This window comes from Oculina patagonica, chromosome 2 (genome assembly GCF_052425735.1).
Source record: "Oculina patagonica isolate OP01 chromosome 2, crgOcupat, whole genome shotgun sequence".
NCBI lineage: Eukaryota > Metazoa > Cnidaria > Anthozoa > Scleractinia > Oculinidae > Oculina > Oculina patagonica.
In genome coordinates this window covers 39,596,986-39,609,934 of record NC_135759.1, presented here as the reverse complement: position 1 = coordinate 39,609,934, position 12,949 = coordinate 39,596,986, and the positions used below count along the sequence as shown (strand labels likewise).

At 37.9% G+C, this 12,949-nt stretch overlaps 1 protein-coding gene and 1 long non-coding RNA gene across 3 annotated transcripts; both read right to left on the bottom strand.

Annotated features, from left to right (window-relative positions):
* Positions 1-4,107: 4,107 nt before the first annotated feature.
* On the bottom strand, positions 4,108-5,403 carry LOC144642074 (beta-1,3-galactosyltransferase 5-like). The gene has a single exon (XM_078501072.1). It carries the CDS (start codon positions 5,400-5,402, stop codon positions 4,404-4,406), a length of 999 nt encoding a protein of 332 aa, XP_078357198.1. The 5' UTR covers position 5,403; the 3' UTR covers positions 4,108-4,403.
* A 3,623-nt stretch (positions 5,404-9,026) lies between these two features.
* On the bottom strand, positions 9,027-10,722 carry LOC144642073 (uncharacterized). 2 transcript variants are annotated; one of them, XR_013568692.1, is made up of 3 exons: positions 10,642-10,722; positions 10,202-10,249; positions 9,027-9,321 (listed from the first exon to the last, which is right to left on the bottom strand). It is a non-coding gene; the product is annotated as an uncharacterized LOC144642073 (long non-coding RNA). The 2 variants fall into 2 exon arrangements; XR_013568693.1 differs by lacking the exon at positions 10,642-10,722 and adding an exon at positions 10,582-10,619.
* Positions 10,723-12,949: the final 2,227 nt, after the last annotated feature.

Below are 12,949 nucleotides of genomic sequence, written 5' to 3'. Positions count from 1 at the left end.
AATCACAATGTAACGACTGAATCCGTTTTAATCCGAGTGCAATTTCGCGACACCGAACAGAAAAATCCCTAAGGACGAACAACAGAATTCATCGTCTTTAATAATGGAAAATTCAAACCATAACAATAGGCAAAGTTTGATATGGTACGTACTGCTCAGTACAGCTGTCGACGTCCACCATGTTGAAATTATTTTATGTAATGCCCCTGGCTATAGAAGTTGTATTCAGATTGGACTACGAGTACTACGAGATTGAGTACGAGTACGAGTTCACAACCAAATTCATGTGCCTCCTATAATCACTTATCACACCGATCTTATCCCTAATGTTTGTTTATTTATGTGTTAGTCAGCAACAGGGAAGAGTTATAGTTTGGGGGATACATTTGTCAGATTTGTGTCGAAATTCCAAAGTCGTACTCGTACTCGATCTCGTACTCGTAGTCAAATCTAAAGGTCGCTATTAAGCAGGGGTACCCAACGGATTATTTCGATAAATAACTGTTCGGAAGCGGCCTGTTATCCATACAGATTTTCTTTAGTGAAATGTCACCTCGAATTGAAGGGCGATCTTTGCTGGCGTCATTGTTTACATTTTGCTCATTGGCAACAATTCTGTGCAGAGAAGTCATCATGCTATATGTAAAGTGACTCCAAATATTTATAGCTGGAGCTTGTGACACTTAATTATCAGCGAAATTTTAAGCTTTTTGGTTTGAATGCATGGAAAATCGAGAAGCTACCTTAATAAAGAAATCGCTTCTTGTGACGATTGGTTATTCCACTAACTGAAATTAGTAGCGCTCTAACGTACTTTACAAAAATGGATGCAATCGTTCGAAGAAATTGCCTATAAATTAAACTACTGTAAATCGCGCCCAAAACACTTCAACAATTGCCGAAAAAGGTATGCCTGGGCCCGCCTGTCAGTGCTGGGGGAGAAAAAAATCTAAAAAGTTAATAAACTAACTAATACAATATTTTAAAAGTATACATAAGAAAACTGTGTTCAATCTACGAGACTTAAAAATATTAAATCGCTTTTCGTTTGGTTAGGAAATAAAGGTAATAATTAATACAGCGCTCCTTTAGTTTGCAATGTGATCAGTAAAAAGAAACACATAAATTTGAAGGAATTGGATAATCGACAATTTTTTAATAAAATAACTTACCCAGCAAGATCAGTTTTCAGTGTTGGATTTTGACCAGTAGGGCTCGAAAAAGCATCTGGAACAACGCGACCTCTAATCCGCCTGCTTTTGCCACGGTTGCTCTTGCACGCGTTCTGCTTTAGACTTAATTCAAAAATACGTCGAAAGAACGAAACAAGAGTAGATCGTATTAACGATACACTTAAATCATTCGCTAACGTTGGACATCATAGCTTATTTATGTCGAAAGTTTGGTATTTTTGCTGCCTATGTAAATATCGTGTGTTTTACTTATTTGTTTTCCTTATTAAATTGCCCATCACCTTACGGAATTGCAAAGAACACAAACAATTTTCAAAGGGCACTTTTAAATATTTATTAAGTCAAGTTAAAAGAGAAATAATGTAGATTTATTTTTTATTGTTTAATATTTAACTTTTTAATTTATTTATTATTATTTTTGTAGTTAGCATATTACAGATGAAGAGCCATGTCAAATGGATATACTGTAATAAAGTCGTTATTATTACCCGTAAAGTGTAGTGACAATCAAAATAATTGCATAAAGAAAACATAATTTGCCTGATAGAGTCCTACTTTGAATAACAAAAAGAAACTAAAAGGAACTGTTTCACACGATATTTTTTATTCATTTTACTGATATACAAAATCGCGTTTAAATTGACGGACATCTTAAAAAATTTTCAAAGGTAGAAAAACATTGAAGAAGTAACAATAAATCACCGAAAGTAAACAAAGTTGTTTAGACTGAGAAAGATAAAAACGTGAAACGAATGACAAAGCTTGCCAATTTTTCAAGACGCCCGGCTGGCCGTTACCCGTCTTCTTTTTATGTGGGATACTGGCCTGAAAATTGTCTAGCTAAATCTCTCAAACCCTTTCTTTTTCCCGTAGTCTTTATTGCACACAAGCAAGTCCTGCCTTCTATTTTTTCTAATGCTTAATTTACGAGCAGGAGTGTATAATTAGGATTAAAGTCGAGTGACTTTAGACGATAAAACACCTTGCGCGACGAAAAAACCTTCCCTGCCGAGTTCATAACAATCGCGCTTTTTGTGAAAGGTAGAAATTAACTTCAACTGATTTGTTTGTCTTCTACCATTTGGCTGATTCGAAAAATTCAGGAATTGTTCGCACGATATACTCTCAACAGATTAATTTAATCTTTTTTATGATTTGAACGCTTTTTTTTTCACATTTTTCATAGTTGTCTGGAAGCGTTCAATTACGTTTTTAGTTTTCCAAACATTTGTCTATAAATTAGTTTTTCAGCGAACCGTCAACCCAACCAAACCGCAACATAAATATGCAGAATAGTTTCTGGACGAATGTATAAAAAAATTAAAAACGTAACTGGACGCTTTTCAGCACAGCCACATCCGTCAAATTTGTAGAATACAATCCTATGCCTACTATACCTTAACTTTACGATTTAAACGTAGTTTGCGTTTGCTTTGGTTTAGCCTTTGGTATGGCATTACTACGCTTAGCTAGTGATTGGTTTAAAAATCACCACTTTCTTAGCCAATCAGAACTTAAACTAAAATCAATCGTGACTTTCGTGACTCGCTCACGCACACTTCCCGGCGCTTCGTGCATGCAACATGTATTTGCTTCGAGTTTTGATTGGCTCACTGGATTGCCTGTGTACTTTGTGATTGGCCGGAGTAATTACTTTGCGTTGGACTTTACGGCACTCAATTGAAAACTTCAGTATCCATTCAAACTGAAGGTGTTGCCAAGCCGTCAGAAATAACTAACTTTTAAAATCATGACAAGTTCTATGCACGAAGCATGAAAATGGAACAAACTATGTAGTGAAGCTGTGACATTCTAAATGGACACCTACAGCAGTCGCCGTCACTTATTTTGGTCGTTGTTAGCTAGTACTGTCGCGGGGTTACGGTTAAAACTCGTGACATTTTTTACAACACAGCGACAACTCATAACGACTCGCTTGACAAGTCCTGACATTGCTCATGTAGCCCGTAGCAACTGTCACCTAACAAAATAACGACGTCACTTAACAACATTGTTCCGGAAGCGTGAGGTACAAGTGCGTTTGCTATTGGTTGTCTCCGTCGTCACGTCACAACATGGCGCCAGTCTAGAAATCGGCGGGTTTTTGTTAGAATTCGCTTTTATTCTTTTTGTGAAAAGTGATGGATTGTGGTTCGGTTTTTGTTGCGTTTCCCAGTCCTTAATCCTTATTGTGCGTGTAATCATAAGGCCGTTACTGGGAACGCTATAGTGTTGCTTTTCCTTCGCCTATTTCGTCACTTGTCCCTAACTGCGCATCCTTACTCTTTTATCTCCCACTCGACCGATCGTCTCCATGTCTCCCTGGGTCTTCCCCTTCTTTCTTTCACATCCGGAGTTCAACGCATGGACACCTATGAGATATCTACCAGACATTTTCTGCAGGTGTGTCCGATCTATCTCCATATGCGATGTACCTTATTGTTACTTATTTTTGCGGGCACTTAATTTCGCGAAAATGGAACGGCCATATTTCGCGGGACTTAAATTTCGCGATTTGGCCAAAAAAATACGATTACAGGAACTAAATTTCGCGAAAATTGTCAAAATACTGGTCTCTATTAACAAACAGTAAGACTCAAAATTGGTCTAACTGATTTTAATTTTCCACTGCAACAGTTTCCAACGACACTGAACAAAACCATATAACAAAACAAAACTTTAAAAACTGTTTGGCATGTTCCTTTGCTACAAAGTAGAGCTAGTTTGACGACTGTACCAAGGTAGGAGCCTGACCAAGACCAACGGAAACGTTGAATATTCAAAACGAATTATATAGAAGGGGTATTAAATTTCGCGTCGCTATTTTTCGCGAGAACCTTTTTTCGCGATTTTTTGAAAATCGCGAAAATCGCGAAAATTAAGTCCCGCGAAAATAAGTAACAATAAGGTATTTCTTCAGGACTAAACATGCCGCACACAGGTCTTTCTTCTTAGTTCATAACTCTAGATCTTACACGGCCAGTAGATTCCAAGTATCCCCTTGCGTTATCTACCCAACGTTCTAGGCGAAAAAAGAAAGGGGAAGAGTCTTCAGCTTGTGATTGTGTAAGGGAGTGACGAATGCGAGACTCAGTCTATTGCAAAACCAAGAAACATTGTTACAGTTATAAGCCGTTTGTTGTTCAATGAACCGACTGTCTCACATCAAAATGGTCAGTTAGCCAGTCAGAGACTCAATCGATCGGTCTATTACTCAGCTTGTTTAACCCATCCAACCATTCTATGATAAAGCTTTATAGCGCAATCCCCTCTCGCTGGGTGTTGTACTAATGTAGTTTCCTTGTATTCACAGTTATTTTCGTACATGCGAAATTCTTTATTGTGTGTGACGTTAACGCCAGCCCGATCAGCCAGTATACCGATGTACGCATCGTCAATTTTTAAAGGCTTTAAAACGTCGAAATACGACAGAAATTTTTCCACCACGTCACGTGACAAGACGTAGCCTCCTCCGCTACAATATGGCTTGTAAATGGTTTCATTGTATTCTTCAGGCGACACGCCATATCTGCCATCTCGCAGAACAACACTGCCAACCATAATATTACCAGTGTAGAACTTTCTCCTTGGTGTTGTATACTTGGTTAAGAAATCCATCAGATTAAGTGTATTCACAAATACATCGTCGTCTGCCTTCAGTAGGTAGTCAAATGTGCAATATTTCACAGACCATTCGAATCCCATCGCGACTTTATAACTCATGTTCCAAAAATGCTCTTGATAATCTGCTTGCACAATATCACCATATATCTGTGACTCTTTGCTGACCTCTCCCATTTCCTTGTCATTGCTATTTTTCCCTATGAGAAAAACTGTTTTCCATCTAGTGCTGATAGAAAAATCAGCACCCCACGTCTTGCGAATTAATTGACGCCTGTCAAAATTTCCCACATTCGTGGACACTAAAATGAGAAGAAACACTGAATTGGGAGGACACACTGCCGTGCTCAGTAATTTTGTTCGATGAATATGATACTGAACGCTGGATTCATTGCTTGCATAATTGGAGAGTAACAAGGTGAAATTCTCATTATGTTTGGTGGTGTTTGAGTGTCCATCCACAGAAGTCTTACTTAGTAAAGCCACCTTCACGCTTACATCGTTCAACATCCGCCAGACACTGAATATTAACAAAAGCGTTATGACAGTCGGCAGGAAAGGGAGAGATTTCTTGAAGAAGCGAATCATCAATCGCATTAAACTCCCCGCTGTCAATTCATTCCCTGATAGTTCCATCGGTCTGAAACACAGATAAAGCAAAAGTTAACGGAGCATAAGCATAAGCATTACTTTTTTTATTGATTCACGCACTTAATTAGGTGGAGTTTACGGTGCAGTGTTTTATTATTCATTTGTTTTCTTATTTGTGGGCTTCCTGTAAAGTAGCTTTTAGCTAAGTGGAGTGCCACGTTAAATAAAGCTCTTATCTTATCTTATCTTATCTTATCTTATCTTATCTTATCTTATCTTATCTTATCAATTCACAGAATTAATTCAGTTGTCCAAACGCTGACTAAACTGATTTGCAAAATGAGAGAGAAATGAGATCAATGCTTTTTGCAAGTCGACCCCACGCCAAAGGTATTTTTCTACATCTCTTCTAATCGGTTGCACGCAGAGCCTTTGAAATGCACGGCTTAGGCTGTTTACTGGACCGTGTCACGTGACCTTGGCAATCGCTAAAGCGGTGGATACGAGATGGATGCCACATATCGACCAAATGCGGGGAAATTTGTAAAGGTTGCCAATATTTTTTACACCACTTTGTGTGCAGTGAAATTTGGAAAATTATAGGCTACTTTCGAAAGGTCTCCGGACGTTTTTGTAATTTATAGCACCTTATATGGTTAGATAGTTTTCTTTTTACATAACGTGTTCCTCTAAAATACTTTTCACGAATTAAAACAAGATATGATTTGACAGTAAAGGCATCTTAAGGCAACAAAAAATGTCTGTGAAGCGTATATGGACAATTAAAATTACAAAGTCTTTATGTTTAAGTATGCTTTTTAAAAATAGTCAATTAAACATTCGCAGAAAACATATTGTAAAATTTGGAAAGGAGTCGCTAGCTGAAATCGCATTGATTTTAGTTAATACGAGTTAGTACAGCAGCCAACAATAGAGTTACCAGTACATTTTTATAAAACAAAGCAAACTCAATTATACGTATAAAAATGAACTGAGAATAATCTGCCTGAGTCGTACTGAGATCCTACTTCTGTTAGAGAACTTTGAATTTGTACAACCGCTTTAGTACATGTAGTGTTTCAGTGAGGTTTTACAACAAGAAAAAATGAAATTCGAGACTAGATGTAAGTCAGCAACGCTTAACAATCAAGCTTTAACTTTTTCATTTAAAGACTTACCTTCAAGTAAAATACAATGTGTAAATTATATTCCCAGTAACCGTAAAACGAATTACTGGCATGTATCTAGGTGTTTTACACCATATTTACACCTGCTTTTAGAACAAAGCTTTTCGAATAAAAAATGAGAACTTGGTTCTAAAGGCGTCAAAAGTTATCTTCTGTTTGCTTATAACTTACGTAAGTGGAAGGGAGCTGTCGAACTACTATTGGCCGCAAGTGGATTGTGAAGGCGACTGTGAAACCGGCGTAACTTGTTGAAGCGCCTCTGGTCTAGCCTGTTATATAATTTGAGATTCAGGAGTTCTGTTACATTTATTATATTGTTATGGAATTTTATAGTGGTCTATAGTTGGAGTTCATTTACCCCAATGTACTCTTTAAGATAGAGAACAATAAAACGGCATTTATAAACCAATCTGCTACATACATATTTTATTACGAAAAGTGAAGTGATCTTAAACGATATTTGTTGCCAAAATTAAAGCTCAAGAAAACTGCCTCGAAACCGCGGCTACTGCACTGTAAGATTATGACTTTTCATGCTCGAGTCGATAAGGTAATTTAAAAATTGCACAGATATGAAACCGTCTTGTATCTCTGAAATATTCACAGTTTATAAATCATAGAGTAGTTGTCGGCAAGTAAGCTGAATCAAGATCTGCGCCGCGAAAATATCTTTCTGTTGAATGTTGTGGTTTCTTCATCCTCGGGGTTGCTAAATATTTCTGAAGTTTCGGTCATTTCTGAAACGCTCGACATCTTTTCGTCCCTTGGTTACAAGAAACTCAGTAAACTCTGACTGCGTGATTGTCTGCACAAACAAACGAGAGGCACCCAAGTGACGTCACGGGCTCGCATTTCAGGAATAAACTCGACCCATTCCTCTGACCATTTTTGAAGGGAAAATGGCACAACTTTGAGCGCTTGTAAAATCGTTAGTTTTACCGCAACACGTTTCAAACTTTGGAATCTTGTATTTCTTAAGGCAATTTTTATAACTAAGCAAAACATTTTTCACTCCATAGGCACTTTAAGGGCTGTGAAAGGACTAGAAGAGGAGCAATCGCGTTTACCATTCATTTGTCTGCAACGTTTTTCCCGCGAACCTAGCAGTGACTTTTGCGAACAGCCTCAAGTTTGGGGCCTCATAGACAAATGTGAGAAAACTGAAAAGCTGTTCGCTTTCAATACATCGAACTATACATGCTCAGAAATTGTTCATGATCAGGAAGATCTTTTGTCTAGTATCAATTTCACAGGGCAAAGAAATCAAATTTAATGGATAATTGTTTTTAGGCAGTCATACAAACATTGAATTTTTGTCGTGTTTGTCGATCAAATTCAAGGCGCAAATTATGTTTGAATGGGAGTCCCTTGGGTCGAAGTCATGTGAGATTGGGTCCATATTTTATTTTGGTTCCTGTGAGCAGGATATTTAGGAAACGACAATAAAATGCACGGGAAGAAAACGGATATGAAGCAAATATAAAGAATTGCAAAGCGACCAGACCATCAAGGCCGAATATTGACTTTGAAGTTTGCAATCATTTACTTTATGGAAGGAGTTATCAAACTGTGAACAAAGAGCAAGACGTTGAAAACTAGCCGAAATTTAAAAGGGATGGTTGTTAACAAAAGTCTTCTGTTGATTGTTATTTTTTACCCCGAAAATCGCGAAGGAATGGAAACAGGAATAACTGCATGGCATGGCCATACTAAATAATATCGATAAAGTTAGCGGACAGCCTAAGGACTTTGTGGAATAATTTTAAGGTGGCTCGATCAGATTTTTGAGTGACGATACCTTTCAACTTTGAGCAACTTGTATGCCACCGTAAACAATACGACTGAAAATCGATCAATACAGCTGTACTAAAGAAAGATGAAAGTTGATAACTTTTATCGAAATCGGAGTTACAATAGCAACATAATGACGTCACCACCCATTTTACACGAGACCGATTTTCTTGTCATAGAGGGATTATTTTGAAAAAAGGCTTCTAAATCTTAGACTTGACACAGTTTTCTCAAAGACTGCGAAATTTGAAGAATTTCTATGAGAGTGTTCTCTTAGAATGCCTTAGAATGTTTCAAAACTTCATCCGAATTTTCTCGAAAATGCTCTCATAGAAATTCTTCAAATTTCACCGACCTTGAGAAATCTATGTCAAGTCCAAAATAATCCCTCTATGACAAGAGGTATCGTCACTCAAAAATCCGATCGAGCCGCCTTAAGTTAATGCTTGTCTTTCGGATAAGTTAGCTATCTCAAAAATTTTAACCTCATGGAAAAGCGTTGCTAAGATTATGTAGAGAAAGAGCTTAAAATTCGATGAAATCATTATTTAGACTAGCTTTACATGTTTTTAGAAGGAAAATGTACAGAAGGAAAAATTTTATGACTAAGATATAGACCAATCAAGCAAAAAGCATGTCCGTGTACGTATCAGCCAGCGTTTAATATCTTATCGTGTTGTTACATTGAAACATTCAACTGATATGATCATGATTATTTACTGAGGAGGTACAGGAGGCTTGTAACAACCCGCTGTGCAGCCATAGTAGTTATTCCTGCATTTCCAAAGGCACTGAAAGTCGTTATTACCACTCTGAGCACAGTCTTGCACACATTTTATGTGGTCATTGTTGCAGCTGTCGTAGCAGGCCTGGTTCTCAGCGGCGAAACTCACAGCGAAGAATAGACAGCAGACGAAAGCGATCATCGTGGACTTCATCTGTTTAAGAAACAACCCGTAAGGATAAAAGAAAAATGCAGAGTTAAGGCTAATAGCAAATTGTTTACTAAAAACTGTTTTCCTATATTCACATCTGTGTTTAAACATTTTGAATATGCAAAGGGTAATATCCGACATAACATTTTTTTTCACTTTTTTTAAAAAAAACAACAACAACAACAAAACACTGTTTCAAAGGGTGTGGCATTTTGAGACAAAAATAAAAGTGAGGGCTGATAACAAGTCTTGTGGCTACTTGACAGGGTCGCCCACTACCTCTCGGAACGAGTTAATTCATTGGTTCTTAAAACAATAGATAACAGGTGACAACAATGCCCCTAGCCCTGAATAACAATAGAGATAGTGTTTACAGCGGGCGAATGAAAATAGAGGTTCCAGAGAGGTAGTGTTTTACTGACTGGTCAACAAATATTAGTACTTTTGATGAAATGCATCAAATGACGTGGAGTATTGCTCCACCGCTGTCGAACCGCTGGGCTTTTCAATCACAGCTTTTCCCTAAGCATTCCGTATTTTAGTTCATTTTAGGTTGCCCTTACAATTCATGATCACCGGGAGCCATCAGTTTAAACTCCACCGTGCACAGAGGCACTGTGAGACTGGGTAATGGTCTTTCTTAAGCACAATAAATACACGAGTACAATGGTTGGGCTTGGACCCCAGTGTTCTGGATTAGCAGAGTTCCTTACCTATCATGTAGACTTTGTAACTGAACTAGTGGCCGCGTACGACAAATAGTTTGAAAATGAAAGAATGCAAACCATGTAACTCTAAGTCACCGTTTTTCTATTACTAGTAAATATCAAGGCTAGTCGTTTATACTTTTACGTTAAAAAGATTTTAATATTCAATAACTTACCTTATTTCACTAGCTCGCGTAGGCTGGTTTGACTGGACGTGTTTTGATCTACAAGAAATATATGAGAAAGATAACTCTTAAATTTGCAGAGATCGTGTTGAATGAAAATTAAACATAGTATTCAGAAACCAGGTTAAAGCTTAGTTGCTGCCGCTCCACTGAGTTTCTGGATAGGATGCTAGTCCATCGCTTGCAACCCCTTGGCATTTTTAAGGTTTGCTTTACATTTCGCTGGTACCCATTTATACATTGCGAGTTAGCCCGATCGTTTCTTGAACCCGGACCCGGGAACCCGGACCGCTCTATCCGGAGTTCACGGCGCGCTAATCACATTCTACGAAGGGTTAAAAAAGAAATTAAAAAAGGAACGTTAAAAGTACTTTCCTACAACTAGCGGTGAATTGCCCCTGAAGATATTTCTACATTAAATTGTAACTCACCAGGATCTCTTTGAAATTGTGTTGAACAAAGAACATAAAAATTCATCCCATTTATTGTTTTCACTAGCAACTGAATCAACATGCATTTCAGCGCTGGATCATTTGTTTGAAAGGCCCGCCTACATTGATACAATTGTATTAAAGCTGTACAACCTTGCACAATCGTGCAGTCAGGTTTATCACGTTTTATTTACTCAGTCTGCCTTAGCTGTACACACGATTGTCTATTCACAACCCTATACTAACATTCGAGAAACTATTTATCTGTGATATTTTACAATGCAGCAGACTTAAGAACTGAGGTTTGTAAGCAACAAACTATAACAGTGCAGCCGGGACGTGGCGGAACATTCTATTTCTCGGCGCAAACATTGAATATTTTCAGCAAGGCACTGAGTTATTTATGTTTTGCTTTATAAAGAGTCGGAAAATTCTGACTGTTCTGTTTGAACGACTTTCCCGATTTCACGGAATTAGTTAAATCTTGAAAAAGCTGCATGTATAAAAGAGCTGCATAATCATCGCAAACAAATGCACAGTTCACAACCATTTTAGCTGCCTTTGTAATCAGCTGCCTTAAGAAACTGATTCTATTATACCAAAGGTTTTACATGTCAAATTGAAAGTAGCACGTTCCATGAAAGGCCATGAAAGGTGTGTCTTACACAAAGTTTGTGTTTTCAGCCGCTTCCAGTGTCATTTCGCCAATTCAATACCGTCTGTGTTTGGGATCAAAACCTGAGCCTATTGTAATACAGTGTCGGGCATACACTCTATGCATTTGCCGTAAGCAAAACTTGTAAAGCAAGTGGCAGGTTTTGATTAAATTAATGTAATTCATAGCCTGTCAACGCGTAAAAAAGGAAAAGCTTTCCAACCTGTCTTTTTTGCTAAAATGTTGTGTTGACGCAAGGTTGACGACGTTTAAGGTCGCGCAGGACCCTTGCAATCATTAGTATGTATTTATTTAAAGAGTATGCACGAACTGCCGGACGACTGAAGCCGACAACAAACGAAATATTCATGAGAATGTTTGTTTTTAAACTCTTTTGTACAAGTAATTACTAGTAATTGTTCTCAGCTTTGTGCCACGTGCGCTGGAACATAGGGAATTATCATAATTAGATTCACAGCTTTGAATATATCACACGTTGTTGTAAACATTGATTCGGAAGGTCTTCGGAAGCCTCAAAACCTGCAATTTTGTGTCCAAGTTTTCTCCGCCGATATAGAATTTCAAGAGTTGATTCGCGATGTACTCTATTGTGCTATGACTAGAGCGAATTTTTAAATTCCCTTCTCAAAATGAAGGTAGCACGTTTCAAAGTTTAGATTTCACATTTTTGCTCTCTTAGAAGTCATTAACTTGTAGCAGTTTTTGAAATCGAAAATTTCGTTCTAGCCATAGCACAAAAGGGGTTATGATTTATCACTACGCTAAATAATCATTTAATTCGGTGCGCTGTGCTAACTGAAAACTTGGACACAAAATCGCATTATCTGCAGTTAAACTTTTAAGGGCTTGTAACATCACAACGATCATCTCTCAGTATAAGGACAATCATGATGTAATTCCATCATCCCCGAATATCCTTGTTAAATTTTAGAGGAATCAATGTTCAAAATATAGTGAATTAAAGCTTTACAAGATAGCACTCCGTCAAGAACTTTGGCTAATGAATTTATTAATGAGCAAGGGTCCCGCGCGACCTTAACGGAAATCCTCGGCCTATTTCGAACAAACATCCTAGGCGGGTGGGGATCTGGGGAGTAATGGGTTGTTAAAAACTACGACAACGTAGAAAAATAATATAAGAAGCCGTCAGTCAGTACAAAAGATCTACAAAGCAACCACATGAAAATTAATGACCAAATTCTTCAGATTTTTAGAGAACCAAGATGTTGACTTTTCCCCCCACTTTTCTGATATGCACTTAAAAAGCGGTCTTTTTAAAAGTTTAGCCACTAAGCAGTCTAACTGACCGATCACAAAGGTGCTGTAGATCTGAAGTGCTTTATATGTCGTAGGGTTCTGAGAGGGTAGCAAAGGAGGGGGGAGGGGGGGGGGGTTGTAATCCCGTTTCACACACAAATTTTAACCAAATTCACGTGTCACGTATACTTGAAAAAGCAGAATCCACGAATCACGTGTCTTACTAGCTATTTTCACGCGCCACGGTATAATTCTTGCCCTTTTCACGTGTCTTGCATAAACCATTTGCTTCCCTCTTCTGAGCCTTGGTGTGTATAACATTGCGAAATAGCTTAAATATAAATGTGGTTTACGTTCACGGTACACAAAGATCAG